At 43.8% G+C, this 19177-nt stretch overlaps 1 protein-coding gene and 1 long non-coding RNA gene across 2 annotated transcripts in view; both read left to right on the forward strand.

Annotated features, from left to right (window-relative positions):
* wwox (WW domain containing oxidoreductase) overlaps positions 1-19177 on the forward strand; it is a 120626-nt gene that overhangs the window by 9874 nt on the left and 91575 nt on the right. The window contains exon 5 of the mRNA XM_076088956.1: positions 765-871. Coding sequence (XP_075945071.1) covers positions 765-871 — 107 coding nt within the window. The remainder of the gene's footprint in view (positions 1-764; positions 872-19177) is intronic.
* Positions 4687-12930, forward strand: LOC142947403 (uncharacterized). The gene is made up of 2 exons (XR_012953367.1): positions 4687-9874; positions 12768-12930. It is a non-coding gene; the product is annotated as an uncharacterized LOC142947403 (long non-coding RNA).

Below are 19177 nucleotides of genomic sequence, written 5' to 3' on the forward strand. Positions count from 1 at the left end.
GGATAGTAAATGTCACAGGAAATAAAAATGCGGCGAAGGAAAAAAAAAAAAGTTAATCTCATAAATTAATTCAACCTATGGGTGGAAATGACCCATTTAGACTTGTAATTTAGAAATGAACTTCTCTCCCTCTATCTTCACTTTTTGTCAGTTTTATCGTGACTACATGATTTGGATGGAGCCATGAAGTCTTGGACTGATAAATTCTGTGTGCATCCGCGGACCTCGTTTCACGGGATAACGTCCTTATCGGAGGCACTTTGATGTGCTGAAATATCACACCGAGCTTCACTTTGAATGTCATGTCTGTTCGATTGTTCATCTGACTCCCTCCATCACGAGCCATGTTTTCATAATTACTGTCATCGCTGTGTGATTCCCGACATTATTAACAACTGACCTCCCTTCCTCCAAACCGGCGTGAGCGGCGGTACCTTCCTGAGAGCTCTGGCAGTCGGATCCCAAACTTTATCTAAGAAGAGATGAGGACGTCTTGAACCACAATAATTCAATCAGTTTCATCACTTCAGAGAGAAATGATTAACTCCCTCTACTAGACCACTGGGTTAGTCAATGAAAGAAATTATATATGGAAAATTGATAGGGATTTTAACTTGCACACCCACCACCCCCACCCCCAACACCCCATTAGATTCAACCTCTGAGAATCAAAGTTATCTTCAGAAAAAACTAATCTTTGAAGCATTGCTCGCTTTCATTCTTCTCTTTTTTTCCGTCTCTCTGTCTCGCTGATCATGTCTCAGGCTTTGAGACAGCCAGGTCTTTCGCTCTTCATGGCGCCCACGTGATCCTGGCGTGTCGAAACCTGTCCCGGGCCAGCAAGGCAGTTAGAGTCATTCAGCAGGAGTGGGTGAGTGGAACCTTTAACAACCTCAATATTATGCTCGAAAGGCTAGAAAGTCTTGTGATTTTACCTGAAGAGACAGCCATGAATTGATCCCACTAACAAAGTGATGATTCTGCCGCTTCCTGAGGTCACTTTCTTTCTTTTGAGACCCTTTTGAGACTCACTTCTTCCTTAACCAAATGAAGAATCTGAATATAGTGGGTGTTGTATGTTGTTCAGATAGCAAAGCTCTATTTTTTGGGCTGTATAAATGAAAATAATTTATGTCAGATTAATTCAGTGACATGAAATAAATGATCCAAATGTCTATTTGATCCCCATATTCAGGTCTCCCGTGTTAAAGAGAAAGCCTTTATTAATTAAGAGGAAAAGTATTCATATCTAGGTTCTCACAAACTGCCCATTTGCCAGGAAAGGAGAAGAAACAGTGAGTCTCTGCTTAGAGAGAGAGAGAGAGAGAGAGCGCATTAAAAGGAGGGAGAGAGAGAAAGTGAGAGAGAGAGTTAAAGGGAGGGAGAGCGAGAGAGAGAAAGTGAGAGAGGGCATCTGATAATTACCTGAGATTATTGCTCTAATATCGCTGCGCTTGTGACGCGTCCCCAGATTTACGAGTGTGGGAAAATAAACAAGTGAAATGTGGGTGCTGGAGCAGAAAGAATAAGCCATTAGCACTGGGTTGATTACAGAGAGCAGGACTTGAGGAAGAAGGAGAAGGAGAGTGAGTGCTGTGCGCAGATATGGAGAGAGAGAGAGAGAGAGAGAGAGAGAGAGAGAGAGAGAGAGAGAGAGAGAGAGAGAGAGAGAGAGAGAGAGAGAGAGAGAGAGAGAGAGAGAGAGAGAGAGAGAGAGAGAGAGAGAGAGAGAGAGAGAGAGAGAGAGAGAGAGAGAGAGAGAGAGAGAGAGAAGCTGAGAGGGAGGGAAAGAGGGAGACAAACACTTTGAGCGAGAGTAGATCTGCAGTGTTTAAACTCACCCGAGTCTCTAATTGAAGTATGCCCCTGGGGCTGTTAGTGCTGCTCCACAGTGCGAAATCCAGTGTACAGATCTATTAATGTAACTGCTTTGTCTAAATGAGAGAGGAAAAGCTCCGATCCAAGCGCCAGATTTCGGAGTGAAATTGATTTTCAAGCTTCACACCTGCCGCAGAATTACCCACGATGTTGTTAAATGTTTGTGAATTAACAAATGGAAGCGGCTTAGAGTTGCTTCAAAGGATAAAGTGATGGGTGAACTTCATAGTGTAAATGATAATCTTCCCTATTTGCGTTACATCTGCCGGTTGTCAGCAAATGAAAGGATGGAGTTAATGCAGCTCTGTATAGTTCAGATAGAGCATGAGCAGTGAATTAGCGTGCCATATTTCCTTCTTAAGGAATCCCCCTGTTATAGGCTAATGAATAAAAGTCACAATATCAGAATAAATCTTTGCCGCAAATTCTTCCCTCTGGCGACATTATTAATAGATTCAGGAGAAGAATAGAGAGGAGGATTAATCTTTAAAATGATGGATGGACTCTGCTCGCCTTCCCATGCTCCTGCGTTAAGGTCATTTTGATAAGAAGGTATATTTTGGGGTCTTCTGTACAAAAGGTCATCATATCTACTTCCAGGTCTCTCTCAGAGTTCCGCTCTGGCTGCCAGGAGTGGAACTGCTGTCCCGATTGCACGGGACCTCTGACCTCGCACTACCTGCTTACTATTACTCTGAACTCTCTCCTCCTCTTAACTCTCCGTCTGTGCGGGCAGGCGCTGCTGTTCGGAGGAGAAAGTGATGGCTCATCTGCGGCGCAGGGCGGTGCCGCTCAGCGTAGCGTCGTGTACTGACAGCGGGTATAATAGCGGGGTCACCGGTGGATAATGGGCAGGTCAGAACAACCACTGGCTGTTAGGAAGTGCAGGGTCAGAGGGCTTCTCCTTCCCAGCCAATCATACTGTGCTCTGCCAGGAACAGCTACAGTACACAGAAAACAGCGCACTCGGTTCCTGGTACTTCTACCTCATCTTTCATCCAATGGAAAGCATTTGTTGCTATATTTAACACATTTAACCAACACCTTTGACACATTCATGCTTGACATTATAGATTGTTTGGCACTTTGGAGATCGTATTAACGGTTTGTGTTTTTGCTGACCTTTTATGGTGAAATTAGTTTCTTGCTGTGTTTATGCTACATACTGTTTTCATGATGGAACTTCAGCTGCATCTCCACCGCAGGCCTAATCTGTGCAGAACATGCTTTTTTATTTTTTTTCCCTCTCTCCCTGTATTGGAGCTGCGAGGTGAAACCCCTCCAGCAGGCTCATTAGGGGAGTTTAGAGCGGCGGAGAGGGGATAAACATTTACCTTATTATTGTGTTTTACAATAAGCCTGATGCTAGTTGCCTTTATAGGGTTCAAAGGGGGCTGCTTTTACAGGCTGTGATGAAGCCACAGTAAAACCAGGAGAGGATTAACCGGCAGATGGGTGCTGGGAGTGATGGAAGGAGCGCAGAAGGAGATGGGAAGAGAAAGAGAAAGGTGTTTTGCACCAAAGAGACGAGGCGTATATGTGTGGAGAGCCAAAATCTTTGATTAATTTACTCTAACAAATGTAATTGTGTGAATTATAATGCATTTTTGCGTGTTATTATTGTCATATAGAGTCCATCGGGTAACTCTAGCGTACAGATCTTCCAGCTCTACTGCTCTTGTCCTTTGCCCGATGACTTAACTGCATGCTGTGTTCTCACCCTCACCGATCCATCTCCTATTCCGCTCACAGTACAGGCAGGTTAAGTTGCTGGTTAACAACCAAAGTGTTGCCTGCGTGCCAGAGATTTATATTTCCTGATTGCCTTTAAAATTCTGCTTATCTTTGACTCCAGTGTCTCCCTCAGAGAGCTGTAATGGACTCCCCTGAGATACAGCGGGCCAACCAAGGCCCTTGGCCCCTGAGTAGAACACAATACGCACACATACACACTCGTGCGGCATGGTCTTATTTTGTAATTTCTTTCCTTTTTTAATCCAAAATGCTTATTTCCCCCACTGCCCCTTTCTACAACACATGCTAATGAGATGCTTTGTAAGGGCGTTAATTAGCGAGCTAGTCACTGATTGCTGTGCTTGTTTTTGTTGTGTGTGTGTGTGTGTGTGTGTGTGTGTGTGTGTGTGTGTGTGTGTGTGTGTGTGTGTGTGTGTGTGTGTGTGTGTGTGTGTGTGTGTGTGTGTGTGTGTGTGTGTGTGTGTGTGTGTGTGTGTGTGTGTGTGTGTGTGTGTGTGTGTGTGTGTGTGCGTGTGTGTGGCAGGGGGGGTATTAATATGGCTGTGTGCCGCTGAGGAGAGTTCTGTCAGGGTCTGCTCTGGAACCAATTAGGCTAAAGCTCCACTGTCCACTGAGGATGCTGAAAAAAAAAAAAAAAAAAAAGCCTGCTGCTTGCAATGTCAAACAGCAACATTAACACAGGCCAGAGAGGCAGAGCGAGACCGGCCGACTGAGAGCCGATAAGCAGCGGCCACTCATACAGGCAGACGGTTCCTAGATATAACAATCAGACAAAGAATACACTCGTACCCTTTGGCACAATCCTCTAACTTCCATTGTTGCCAATTCAAGTCTTTGGATATTTAGAAATATAATAAAAATAGATAAATAAATATATATATATATATATATATATATATATATATATATATATATATATATATATATATATATATATATATATATATATATATATATATATATATATATATATATATATATATATATATATATATATATATATATATATATATATATATATATATATATATATATATATATATATATATATATATATATATATATATATATATATGGATTTCCATATCTAGCAGAGGAATACAACAATGTATGTGTATACATATATATGTATGTATATGTGTACTGTAGATACTCTTTCGCTGCCTCTCATGCTGTAGGATAAGGTAACTTCAGAATCAGTGACACACAATGTTCCTCTCCAAGCGTCTGCTATATCAGGGGAAATGACTGGACTTTCACGAAGCGGAGGTGGGAAAGGTCTTGAAAGACAGGCGGAAAGAAGGCGGTCTCTTCTTGAGGATGTCCGTACATTAATTGTGTTCCCATACCGGAAAATGTATGTTTATGCGCCATGGCTTACAAAATACAATAGTGTGAGGAGGCAAAGTTCTGGTTGATAAGTCCCACGTTTCTTATAGAAAACTACTTTCTTGTGTGACATGCATTCAGACCCCTTCCTGTGTCACAACATCCAAATTACACTTGTTAGCACAGGAAGAGTGGTGTGTGTGTGTGTGTGTGTGTGTGTGTGTGTGTGTGTGTGTGTGTGTGTGTGTGTGTGTGTGTGTGTGTGTGTGTGTGTGTGTGTGTGTGTGTGTGTGTGTGTGTGTGTGTGTGTGTGTGTGTGTGTGTGTGTGTGTGTGTGTGCATGCGGTTGCATGTGTGCACTTGCATGTGCGCTTGCATGTGTGCTTGCATTTGTCCGTTTGCCCGGTGCATAACCTCCTGTGTCAGTGTGACAGGTCCTGTGCCCCGCTGGCCACCATGCCACGCCACGCTCCTCCCGCTGAGGCCAACAGGAAGTGACACATGTGAAATGCTGACCTGGTCGGTTGCAGCTCCCTCCAGGGCCTCAGGATGCAGCTCTTTTAGTCACTCTTCCCCTTCTCCTCACTGGCGCTTTCTTTTTTCATTTTTTTCTAAAAAGGCCTCAAAAGACTTTTCTCGCCCTCTGGTCACCCTTCGATTGCGTACCTTTTTTTCCCCCCCTCCTCTCTTCCCTCCCACAATGATTAAGGAAATTGCAACCCATTTCCTAGGTCAGTGAGCAGGTCTGTAACACTCGTCTCTGCTGCCAGAGTTCCCAGTAGATCATAGTTAGTCATTTATAGTCTTATTACTTGCAGGATTTGAAACTTTCTTTTCTCTATAATTGTTTGCCTGATCTGATTTCGCAACTGCCTAAAATGTTTCAACATTATGTCATAAGCTTCTTTTCTCCGAAACAAACAAAACAAAAGCAGCTGATTCTCTCCGCTGCTTTAATTAAAGCATGCACACCGTTGTATGGTTCAGAATGCCTCACGTGGTGCGGACTCTCTTTCATTAGAAAGCAGAGACTAAAGTCATTTCTTTGCATGTGGTTTTGCTGACACACCACTATTTAAGCTCAGATAAATCCAGTGGAGATTGTTGTTGGTGATGCCGACGCTTGTACTTAAGCGGCCCTAGAGCCCCTTTTCCGATTGTCCCAAGACTATACCGACATTACACCTGCACTTCCATCTCTTGCTGCTCCCCCAGTCGTCTCCTCTAATCTCAGGTGCTGCCACTGAATCATTGACGGCGTGGCGGCTCCCCCTCATTTCCAGGATGAGGCGTTGTGCAAATCGGTTCCCTTGCATATTAGTAGCATGCGTCCACCTCTCCCGGGAGCCCTTCTCATCTCTTCTTATTTACTTATTTGTTTGTTTGCTGCCCGGAATCTGTCTGTAGACTTGGGAATAAAAAGGTCCCACTTCCCCTCCAGTCTACATTGGCTTGGTACTGGAGAGAGCGGAAAGGATGGATGGAATAAGAGTGGAATTGCGATATGTAAATTTGATGAGGAAACCCCCTTTTTTCCTCAAATTTGTCCAGCTCTGATTCCTCGAACAAACGACCCCACAAAGCTCTGGAACTACAATAGGATTTACTGTAATACACCACTGAGGGTTTCTTTGCATTACACTGGTGACTGTTCCAATGCAGCTCGTGGGAATACTAAAGGAGGCTTTGTGTAGTATAGACTGTTAGTTTAAACGTGAAAGAGTTGAATACCTTGAGGTTTTTTCTTACAGTAGTAAGCATTTTGTGTGTGTGTGTGTGTATGATTGTGCATCTATGTGACACTCTCTACAAGTACAGTATGTGTGCACACGTATGTGCACATGCATGCAGGTTGCACACACCCATATCTACATGGTGTGTATTTAAATGCTTGATTATGCATTTTGCATAGCTTTGGGACATGCATCACTCTTCCCAGACTGCTAATAAAGTGACCAGGGAGATGGGGAACCTAAATGAATCCTAAAGTGCCTGGCTTGCATTCCTCACTCCTCCCTCACTGCTCTGCTTAGTTATTCCTGCTCGTCGTGGAAAGCTTGTGCGCCGCTCGGCTCTCCTCCTCCTCCTTATGTCTGTCTGCTACAGCCAGGTGCTCTGTCTCCTGAAGAGGTGTGGCCTGCTTCTAATTGCCTGGACCACAGTGAACTATGGGCAAACGCTCTGTGTGAAGGAGCACCATGGAGGAATAATTTTGAATAAATCACATTGTTAGCCGGGTGGTATTTTCTGCTAAATAAGCAGTTTCCGCAGTCGTCTCACACGGAGGTGTGAGCGTTAGAATGACGGGTCACTTGCCATAGGTCATGTTGGGGAGGATTTAAATGATTTAAATGATGTCACTGCCACTGAAGGGGACAGGTTGAGGAAGGATGTGTAAGGCAGCACCTCTTTGTTGTTTGAACCTGACAGACTCTCATCCTTCACTCCTTCTCTCTCCCCTCTGAAGGTGGGCTCATAGCCCTGGGACGAGGGCTTCTTATGATGAGAGAGGTGAGAGGTTGCTTGGATCTCTTTCACTCTTTCTCTCTCTGCCAGCACGGAATGTTTTTTTTATTGAAGTCTGAGAAGTGCTGACCACAGAGAGACGAGTCCGGCGCACGCTGTAATGTTTTAAATCGGGAGATGAGCCAGTCGCAATATGCTGCAGCCAAATAGACTGAGGCGCAGTTGATGTCTGCCAAACAAGCAAACACAGTAATGTTGAATGCGGGAACCATCTGGCAACGGGCTATAACATTTATCCGGTACTACCCGGAGCTTTTTTTAAAGCATCTTTAGCACAGTTTGAAATCGGCACAGGCTCTCAGATCCCACGATAAAGTTCATAGGAGATGCAATAGGCTAATTAGATGTAGTTCTGTGTTGGATGTCTCTGTGAGATTTAAATTGTCTGATGCTGTCGCTTGTCATCTTTCATAACTCACCAAGAGTATATTCAGACGTGTTGGGAACTGTGTGTGTGTGTGTGTGTGTTTGTGTGAATGTACTCTCATTTCTGTGGCCTCCACGTCCATGTCTGATTGCGTTTCACATACAGGAGAGCAGTGTGCATGCATGTACCCTGCTGTCAGTTTGTGTTTGTTGTGACGGACAGAGGGACTGTCCGCTAATGAACAGACAAGTGCATCACAACTGCTGCCACGTCCGGCTATTCTCACACCGTACGTCACATATAAGTGCTCTCTCTGAAAGAAACGGGGTAAGAACGGGCAGGTAAACATTCTCTGTTGAAGTGTTTATTTGCAAACAAAAACTGAGAAAAAAAGAAGTGACTTTTTAAAGAGCAATAGGTACTTGGCAATCTTTAATTCTTGCCATGTATTAACCAGGTATATATGTAGGATTTTATTATGTTATATTAATTGTTCTTCCCCAGAATCAAAATATAGCGTTTTAGTGCAAAACATCATTCGTGACTCTGTGAAATGTCTCTTGCTGATGCGGCTGTGTCTCTGAGCCTCGTCCTGTGTTTATAGGATATCCTCTGCAGTCAGGTCTCATGGAATTGATATCAGTGAACCGCTCCAGGCATCCAAACAATCCTGCCCCAGGCGCAGCTATCATTATTTTCCTGGAAGTTGTCTGCATTTATGTGTGTGCGTGTGCATGTACATGTACATATGTATATGTGTGTGTTTGTATGTGCTTTGACACAGAGTTAACACTGGTTTACAACTTAATCAGTCTGTGTAACTGAATGCATATTTATTAGAGAGAAAATTCATGTTCAAAGAATCAGACCTCAGCCCATACATCATTATCACACACGCACACACACACACACACACACACACACACACACACACACACACACACACACACACACACACACACACACACACACACGCAGATCCACATTTCATTAGAGGGGCAGATTCAGGCAGCAGTAGATTAAAAACAACGTGTGTTTTTACAGGTCCATAAATCAAACATGAGACGAGAGGGATTCATTTAGAGAACACCAGAGTTGTGGCGTAGTTGCCCTCACGTGACTAATGCTTAACTGCGATACTTTGATACACTGCCTTTTTATTAGTTTCATTCTCTCCTGCCCCATATCAATGATTATCTTTCAGCTCACATTTGACTTGCAGAGTAGGCTGGATGTTGTGTTCATTTTAGATGAACACTTCGATGATGAAACGGCCTCCCCCGTCTAACCAATGATTAAGCCTACACATCGGCAAATGATTAGGCCTGCAGAGCAGTGTTAGCAGCATAGTGCATCCTAATCTCACAGTGCGTTCTTACACAAGATTGATGTAAGAAGTGAATAAATAACAGTTTTACTTCATTTTTATGCCATGCAAACTGTGTTTGGGTCGTAGTCTTTATTCTTTTCATCCACTGAGGCGCCTCACCTGTGGGGATGGTGGATGGAGAGCAGGTGCTAATTATTGCTGTTTGCGCTGCTCATACTTTCAAAAACAGTACTAGTCTTAATGGTGTGTGTAAAGCACTCTTATCAAGTGTTTTGTTGATCCTTGATTTGAGGGTATAAATGTGCTCCCTCTGACTGTCCACGTTCCTCTCAGGTGTGTTCACGTGTCGGTGTGGAATGTAATCCCCAGTTTCAGTCGTCTCCTCGTGTCAGGGCTGGTCTCAGGCTAGAAAGCAGGTGTAATTTCCCCTGCACTAAAACCCCAACAAGTGGCACCAGGGGAGAGAGGAGCATATTACAGGTTCAAGCGGCTCTGCTCCCCTGCACCACAGAGAGCTACAGGCTCTCCTGACCTGTGACCAGGCCTGGTGTGTGTGTGTGTGTGTGTGTGTGTGTGTGTGTGTGTGTGTGTGTGTGTGTGTGTGTGTGTGTGTGTGTGTGTGTGTGTGTGTGTGTGTGTGTGTGTGTGTGTGTGTGTGTGTGTGTGTGTGTGTGTGTGTGTGTGTGTGTGTGTGTGTGTGTGTGTGTGTGTGTGTGTGTGTGTGTGTGTGTGTGCTGAGGGAGGCTCAGAGGTGTCGGAGCTGCCTCACTGTGTTTCTTTCATAGTGTAAAGCCTTTATTAGGGTACCGACCTGTTTGGGGGGCCGCAGGGCAATATTATTTTGTGTGTTCCAGTTGAGAAATGAGCGTGTGTGTGTGTGTGTGCTGTGCAACTTTTAGATAACCAGCTCTATATAGAGGCAGGTTGGAAGGTGAACAGGTTGGGTAAATATATCAAATAACTGTAATAAAACCTGCTGTAAACCAGTGAACACAGTTTGACCTTTAACCTCTCACTCCCTCAGTCATTATATGTAGACCACAGAGGCTCGGCTTAATCATTCTGCAGAGGGCTGGACGCCATGAGGAGCAAGCATGATGCTTCAAACTTTCCTGAGTATTTGTTCCACCAATGCTGTTATAACGGATTGGTTGACAGTTTTAATCACTATTCTGTCAATTGACTGTCCCCTGAATGGCAGATTTCTCCACGTGACTTAGCGATGTGTAGGAGCTCCAGTGGAAGAGTTGGATACATAGACAGTATATAAGAAGTGGACGGAGTCACTGGGACATCATCCATTGGTTTGTGGACTGTTGTTTTGAAGCCTCCAGCTCCAGCATTTTGGCTCTCGCCATCTTGCCGAAATGCAATCTCGGAACCCACCGGCTATCGTCTGAGTATGATTTAGCTTTTTGTTGGTTTAAATTTAGCTTGTAAACTGGCTACTTGTAACACATCTCTCAACTCCAACTCCAGTCTCTCATCTTAAGCTAAGACCTGTAAATGGACCATAATCATGCTGTATTGAAGAAGACTTTAAACTATCGATTGAGATCATAAACTCATGTTCACCATGTTTATTGAGGTAATAAATCAAGTGAGAAGTAGAGTCATTTTCTCATAGACTTCTATACAACCAGACTTCTTTTTACAACCAGGACTCACAAGTTTAAGGCACTTCTGCATTTGCTTCACTCTTCAGAACCGGAGGCCCTCCTGCCTAGATACAAAGTGGGTTGGTGGCGTCTTCTTCTTCTTTTTTTTTTTTTTAAAGGGAAAAAAGTTTAACAAAAGTTTACATTCCAGTAAATGTATCCAAACTCGCTATGTGTAGCGTCATATTGGCTTTAACACGTTTTAATCTTAGACATGAAACGGTAAGAACAATAAAGCATACATCATTGACAGTCATATCAACAGTAACCATCGGGACGGGGCTTAGATGACTCAGTCAGAAGAAAAGATTCTTTTAAATCCTATTGGGAGTTTAGAGAGCTGTTAAAGAAGTACAAAGTTGTCTGGAAAAGTATGAGATCTAAGTCTCTACTTGATCATCCTCTGAGCTTCTCCTCCGTCAGTTACAGTGATGAAACACAAAGCTGCTCCAGGACAGAGTCATGTGACAGACTCTCGTCATTCCTACAGGTCTGTCTGTGGCCGTGAACAGAGTTAATTGGTGCCTCTCATCTCTCCTCTGAAGGGCACTGCTGCCTATTAACACAGTGGCATGATGAATTAGCCCAAATAAAACCCTACACACAGCAGTGAATGACGAGCTTGTGTCCGTGTATGTTGGTTAGCAGTTATATTTCCTTCAGTGAGTCCGCCTCAGTCATTGTTTGGTAACCAAATCTCCATTAGGTTTGAACGAAGGACCGAGACGAGCCAAAGAGGGCAAGGAAGAGGACTGGACTGATGGGCAGAGGGGAGGAAAAGTCACGAGAGAGGAAGAGAGTGCAGGGTGTGGGTGAGGAGAGAGGTGAGGTGGGGGCGGGAGGCTAGGATGCTCATCCATTACGTCCCACAGCTGCCCAGGGGTCGGCTTCAGCAAGACTGATTCAGAGCGATCAGGTTTGGACTCCATCTCCCATAAATCCTGGCATGTGACGCTGATGGATGTGGGCCATAAAACCTCCCGCTCTGACATGCGGAGAGCAACATGGAGAACCATGGGAAAATGTGAGTGCTCCAGGTTAATGTCAACGAGGCCTGGGAGTGAAGAGGGGATGATGGAGGGACGGGAAGATGGCCAACGCCGAGAGATCAGAGGTGTATAGAGGGGCTTCGAGAAGAGTGAGCGGGCCGGGAGCAGAGCGTGAAAAAGCACAGAGTTTGTGGGAACACGGTAACAGCATTTACTGTGACATTGCAATTATTCAGCTGTCGTCATGTGGGTTTAAAGCCATGTTGCTTTGAGTGCGTTGAGTAGCTCATCCCCTTTTGAGAGAGATAAAAGACATCTAAAATGAGCTCCCGACACCCATTTTGTAATTTATTTCCTCTCATCTCCAAAGGTCGGTAATAACGGCCGTGGCTATGTCACAATGTTTGTCAAGAGTATTAGTGTAATTAATTCTGTATGTCTTTTCATCTATTCTGTTATTGTATGTCTACATGGTGTTTGATGCATGACCAAGATGAATATAGCTTATTAAAAAAGCCTCGTGATTATAATGGGGCCAGATACAGGAACTGCCGACCTGGCTAGACAGGAAATGGAGACATGTGTACTTCCTCATTAACAGAGCCCCATTTGGGCCATAAAGCACCATCCCAACGCACACAAGGAAAATACTCTGATTAGGGGGGGGTGCTGCCCTAATGAAGGCTTCCCCCACAGTCATTTATGATATTGGTATGGGTGGTATGGTGACTAGGCCTATGGGATGAGCTGAGTTACGGAGATATGGACATGAGATAGCAGATGCAGTATATTTGTATGGATGGGAGAGATGAGAGGGCCGGGGGAATGCATATCCACAACTCATTTGCAGGAGTCAGTTTTACTAGGTTGCGGCTAATGGAGATGAGCTTGTGTTAAGAGCCAGGGGAGAAGCTAATTTTACATAAAACCAAAAGGTGTGTGTGTGTGTGTGTGTGTGTGTGTGTGTGTGTGTGTGTGTGCGTGTGTGTGTGTGTGTGTGTGTGTGTGTGTGTGTGTGTGTGTGTGTGTGTGTGTGTGTGTGTGTGTGTGTGTGTGTGTGTGTGTGTGTGTGTGTGTGTGTGTGTGTGTGTGTGTGTGTGTGTGTGTGTGTGTGTGTGTGGTCAGGCTGTGCTCACTTTATTCTGCCGGCTCACCACGTGAATTCATAACCGCTGACCATCTTTTCCCATAAAAAGCTTCCTCTATCCAACTTATCATTATCATGTTTGCTCTTTTAATTTACATTTGAATGAATTTATATCTGATTAAAAACACTGTATTTGGTTTAATCTTGAGATTAACTGAGATTGTGTTTACAGGGTAAACTGCACATTTCTTTTGTGCCTCAGAGTGAAAACTTTAGTTCCTCTCTGACGCATGCATTCAAATAAACTTTTGCCACCTTTCAAAGGATTTTATGGGCACAACAGTGATTTTTGGTGGAGTTGGAAAGTGTTAATAGACGGTGTTTTATTAGCACAGCCTTGTGTAATAGCTATCATGTGGGCCAGATAATTGGAAATACATTGAATTTACGAGGCTATATTTTCTGACCAGGGGTGTTGTGCGTGCCCTCCACTCTTTAGGATGGTTCTGAACTAGCATGGCGTTCTGACGGTGTCACTGTGAGGATTTTGTTGGTACACGTTCCTCTATAAACCTTTAGGAAATGCAATCCTTAATATCCTAGTAATAGTGGCCGTCACTAAATGAGTATAACGTTTGATTCAGATACAGACAATGGTCTGATATTATGCACCAAATGAAAAAGTCTTGGTGGGGAAATTAAACACGCACATAATTATAGATTTTAAGGTTTTACAAATGCATCTGTCAAATTTTCGAATAAACGAATCCCCTCTCACCACTGCTATCCTCTCTCAGCTTCCTAATTTCTTGTCCCAACTCCCCCATCACTCCACCCACCATCGCCACATCGGCTACCCGAGGCCCTTGTGTCCACCTCATTCATCACCTGGGTTTGATTCCTCTCCTCCTCTGAGAGAAAGGAAGAAAGAGTTGAAGAGTAAAGAGTCATAACAAACCCTCCTCTGTCCTCTCTCCTTCTTTTCTACCTCCTTTCCTTCAGTTTGTGAGGGAGAGATGGATGCAGCCAGTGGAATTAATTGCACCCCGTTACTGAAGATCAGCAAGTTTGCACTGTTGGCGTGCTGATCTGCCATATGGCTGCCCACTAGGTGAACACTTTGATTAATGTTGCCCACTCCCCAGTTTTTTTTTTCCCCCTCACTAATATTTGATTCTGATAACTGAAACTCGGCTCCTCATTCTGAGTCTCTCCGTCTCCTCTCTCCTCCTGTGTCCCTTTTTGTTGAGTCTTTTGCTCTGCTCACCTGAACCATCTGTGTTTTCAGCTCAAGTTTGGTTTCCAGTCTTCTTTTTCATTGTTGTTGTTCTACAAGCTTTGTGCGACGTGGAGTGTGGAGTTTAGAGTATCCCTGAGATTAGAGGGAGAGAGAAAGGCCAGAGAGCGTCTGTGTTAGAGAAAGGTTTGGAGCTATGGGTCCGCATCTTCGCAGTTGATTAGGCCCCTGGTGTGTCGAGTGTTTCTCTATTAGCCTCCTCAGCCTCGAGTCTTCTTCTGAGCACAGTGACTACTCTCTACCCCAGAGGTCCGGGATACACACACACACGCACACAACACACACACACACACGCACACGCAGGTTCATAGGAGGCTGTGGTCCAGGCAGTAACAAGGAGGTGAACAGATGCTGGAGTCACAATATCAATAGGGCTGAGTGTAAGTAATAATACCTTAGCAGGGTTCAGCCATGAGACAGCGCTAACTAGAGAAGCAACTCTCAAGTGGAGCATTCACTATCTGCAAATCACACCGTGTGTGTGTGTTTGTTTGTGGGTGCACATACTCCCATTACATGTAAGAGCGAGCCCGTGTTTGCTGCAGGGGAGCAGTGGGATGGTGTCAGTGCCATCATCAACTCTGAGATAAAATGTTCTCGCTTAAGGTCACAAGTTCAAGTTTGTTTTCTTTTTTTCCCTCTCCTGCTATAATGAGGCAGCAACACAGAACACTATGCAGACATCTATGCTGGAACATCTATTACAATCACGCGGGTGCTTTGTTTTCCCTCTGTTTTATGGCCTGTTCCTGCTGCTCGTCTATTTCGGTCTTCCTCAGTCTTGTTAAGTGCTGCCATTCTCCTGTGTTTGGATGTGGCCCAGAGGGCCCTTAGCGAGACCAGGGGCTGGGAATGAGCTGCGAGCCCCAGCCAGGGGGTGCCCACGGTAGGCTGCCGATCCCACTAAATCTCCCTGATTACCCGGGGTGGCTGCGGTGTGATGGGGGTGTTACCAAGGTGGTGGGCTCTCCAAAGAGGCTGATTGAGATGCAAATGGTGGCCATAACTCAGAGGTAATGCAGACCTGAGCACCCTTTGCCTCGTCCGTTCCTGCTCACCTCACTCTCTCATCGGCCCCCATTTACTGCAGCATAGGAGGAGGGACTATTATTGTCTCAAGATAAAGTTCGATATTCATCACAGTGTAAGGGTAGAAAGAATAAGGGCGAGGGCCGAGGAGAATAAGAATCTATCAGCATGTAAATAGACTGGGGTTTTGACGAAGGCATAACTAGATACGCTCAGATAAGTACACACACACACACACACACACACACACACACACACACACACCTGAAGATACCAAACTCTGCTTCTGTTTCTCAGAAAGAACAGATGGACACAATAAAGTGCGAGGGACTCGGCTTGCCAGTAGAAAGGTGGAATGAACAAGGGAAGAGGAGGGGGAGGAGTAATTGCACAGTCCTTTGCTGAATTGTTCTGTGGATGCAAATTTAAATCCCTCCTATTATTTTAATAATCTGCCTTTTACTGCTTGTGCTCGGATCATTTGTTTGCAAACCAGGTTATTTGGAGAGGGAGGCTCGGGGGTAATTTCATGCTTTGGAGCATTTATATCTATAACTTAATGAGGAGAGGGCCTGTTGTTTCCTGGTAATACACTGCTAGAGGGGAGCAAACTTTTTATTCTCCGTTTAGGGTACTGTTAGAGGGCAATAATGTGGGATTACTCGGATGGAATTAAGGAGCAAACTGAGGAGAGACCTAATGCAGCTTTGGGTGATAGACCAAACTTAATACTGATGTTTCATTCTGGGTTTTTTAAGTTCATGGGGTGTGCCATAGGAGATGGGCTTTCCCATTTGCCCTTTTCAATAAGCTTACACAAATTTCTTCAAAAGATTTCTTCACGTTTAACCACCCTCAATCCCCAGCCGCTGCCTAATTGAGCTCAGTCCGTTTTTACCCTGATGTACATTTTCTTTTCATTCTCCACTTTCTGAACTTCCCAAAATGTTTGTGCAACAGACAAACTGCAGTCTGCGTATCAGTGTATAGCATTCAGATCCGTCTGCTGCTTATTGTCACTCAGTTGGTGCCAGGGCAGGGAGTCAGCCTGGTGGCCCGGGCCGACTCAATACAGCACAACCTGATTACATTTAGCTGAGAGACAAAAGGAAGACTCGCCGTCTACGGAGAGTCTTGTGAGATGATCGGGATCGTTAATGTAGTTACTCTCCCTCGGTGGAGCCAAAGACGTAGTGGGACGGACTGATGGAGGGAGAAGGTGTCTGTCCACGTCCCGTCGTCCACTGCCTCTCCTCCTCCTCTTCTTCTCTTCATCATCCTCGCTGTCGCTCCTCCGCTCCTCTGTTCCCTTGTGAAGGACTCTTCTCTCTGCAAATGTAATCAGACTGCATGAATTAAAGCAATAATTCAATTTGTTTACAAGGCGTCATTTATCCTCTGTCAGGCCGGCGCTCCGTTGACAATCGGTGGCTCGCTGACCCCCGACCTTTGCTGAGGTCACGTGATGCATTTATTACATTGTTGGATGAGCGTCTTTCAGGCGACAAGGGGCTAAAGATGGATGATGGGAATTATTCAAATCCGTGTAACACTGTAACAGAATGCAAGACAACATGACCTTATCAACAGACGGGATACGTCATGTAAATGGAGCTTTAACAACTAATTCATGCGTTCATGAATATGAAAATGACCATATGGTAATAATAATGGTTATTATCATTGTTTTATATCTGATAGTGCCACTGTTGGCCCTTTATTTCCCCTTCTAAAACTTCTTTATCCTCGGTCGCTCCTCCATTCATTCGTTTGTTCCTCTTGTAACGCTCACTGTGTGATTCTATACCAGAGACTTTATCCCAGAGAGAAGAGAAGAAAAGGCACAATCTCCTGTGTTTCCAGGCTAAACTATTGTGACAGTGGAAAATGGTAAGCAGTTTAGAATATTGCCAAACAAAAGAGCTTTTAATCAAAGTGCATACCAGACCCTGCGGAGTGTAAAACACTCCCTCATCAAAAGGCCTATTATACACTTACTCACATCAAAGGCCTCCATGTTTCTTAATTGCCGGATTCTTTTCTTATTCAATTATGTGATGCTTATGTTTTTACGAAGCTGATAGAAAAAGAGCTTGGGTAACCAAATCAAAGGGGCTTAATTCATCATCTCTGTACGGCGATGTGTGCTCGGGAACAACAGTGTACATATGTATAAATGCACTTCTACTTCACCAGCCCTCCGGATACTGAGATGATGCAAAGTGTTTCAGGAGGAATTAAACAGGGTAAAACTAGCAGGTTTAGATAAAGCAATCACATTACCGGCACACTTGAAAAGAACAGATTGTTTTGTACTTTGCGATGTGTTGAGCTTTATTGCTGACACGGCAAAGAGAAAGTTGCATGTACAGTATAAGTGCACAGGGTCTCCCACTATATTGCTATCGTACCACAACATAATCAGCATCTAAGTCTGCGCGTGCCGTTCAGCCAGACACCAAAGTCCCTGTGCAGAATTGCAAAATAAGTTGGGTGTAAATATGTAATTGCCAGTGCTTATTCTGAGATCTGAAATATTAGGGAGCAATATGGATCGCATTAAAATCCTGGTTGTTAGGGGTATCGGTTACACTGAAGACATGCAGGAAAATGTGCACTGTCTGCGAATCTGGCGGAGATGGAGAGGGTGAGATGAGGGGGGAGATAGGAGCAGGAGAGGGTGAGGAAATGGAGAGGAAGAGACAGAGAGGAAGAGGAGAGGAAGATGAAAATCTCTTAATGTCTTTCTGAGAACATAGACACATTATTTAAATCTCCATCACTTTTTTAATGTAAATCTGATCATACTCTGCGCTGGACGAAGGAGGGGAGAAGTGAGGCAGAAATGAGGACACACACACACACACACACACACACACACACACACACTCTGTTAGAAACAAAAAGACAGAGAGCAGGTTTACAAAATAACATTGTTAGGATTGAAAGCTGGATGTCACCATCTCAAGTCACACTTTCACTGTTATAGAACACAAATGCACACAAAACACTTTTAAAATGACATCAGCTGTCCTTTGCCGTAATGACAAAACACTTCCACACGTTGGCTGTGGAATATTTTGTGTGTGTGTTGGTATGTATGTGTACGTTTGTATGTGTGTGTGTTTGTGGGGAATCTGATATCTGCCTCAGGCCCCATGGTCCTGGTCTGTCTGCATCCGAAAAGCAAACTCTGCAATTATGATGACCGCCCTGTCCTCTTCATTTCCCATCTCCCTCCCTCTCTCCCTCTCTCTCTGTCTCTGTCTCTGTCTCTCTCTCTCACACACACTCTTTCCATCTCTTTTTCTTTATTTTTCTCTCTCTTTCACCTGTCTGTGTCTCTTCTTAAAGGTAAAACATTCTCAACAGTAAGTCAATAACAGGCTTGATTACACTTCCAACATGAAGTCTTCTTGCACCTTTAACTCACAGACACACTCACGCATCGCCTCTCCTTAAAATGCTTAAATCTACCCTTTCATGTATTTGTACGAACAATAATTAAATTATAATGCAAATAATTATTACTATCATGGTTTTTACACTATCATTTTGTACAAATTGTAATATGATTTTATTTTTTCATGATTTTTACAGTGAGGCCTTAAAAACATACCTTAATGTACTCAATTACTCTATTCTTTATTTACGTATTTCCATTTGATGCATATTCCACCACATTACAGGGAAATGTTGTACTTTTTATTTCACCACATTTATTTGACAATCGAAGTTAATAGTTTCATTTCAGATTAAGATTTTTGAAATTTTTTAATGAGCAAATAAAATACAATACAAAACTATACTGTACAATAAATAACACGGCAGTATACAATGTAAAAAATGGTGTCATCTCGACGAGCTATAACATTAATATTCGGCTCACATGATTAAACATCAGTATTAATAATTATATAATATAAAATGTA

This window comes from Anarhichas minor, unplaced genomic scaffold (genome assembly GCF_050575085.1).
Source record: "Anarhichas minor isolate MPS153535 unplaced genomic scaffold, ASM5057508v1 ptg000011l, whole genome shotgun sequence".
NCBI classification, from domain to species: Eukaryota; Metazoa; Chordata; class Actinopteri; order Perciformes; family Anarhichadidae; genus Anarhichas; species Anarhichas minor.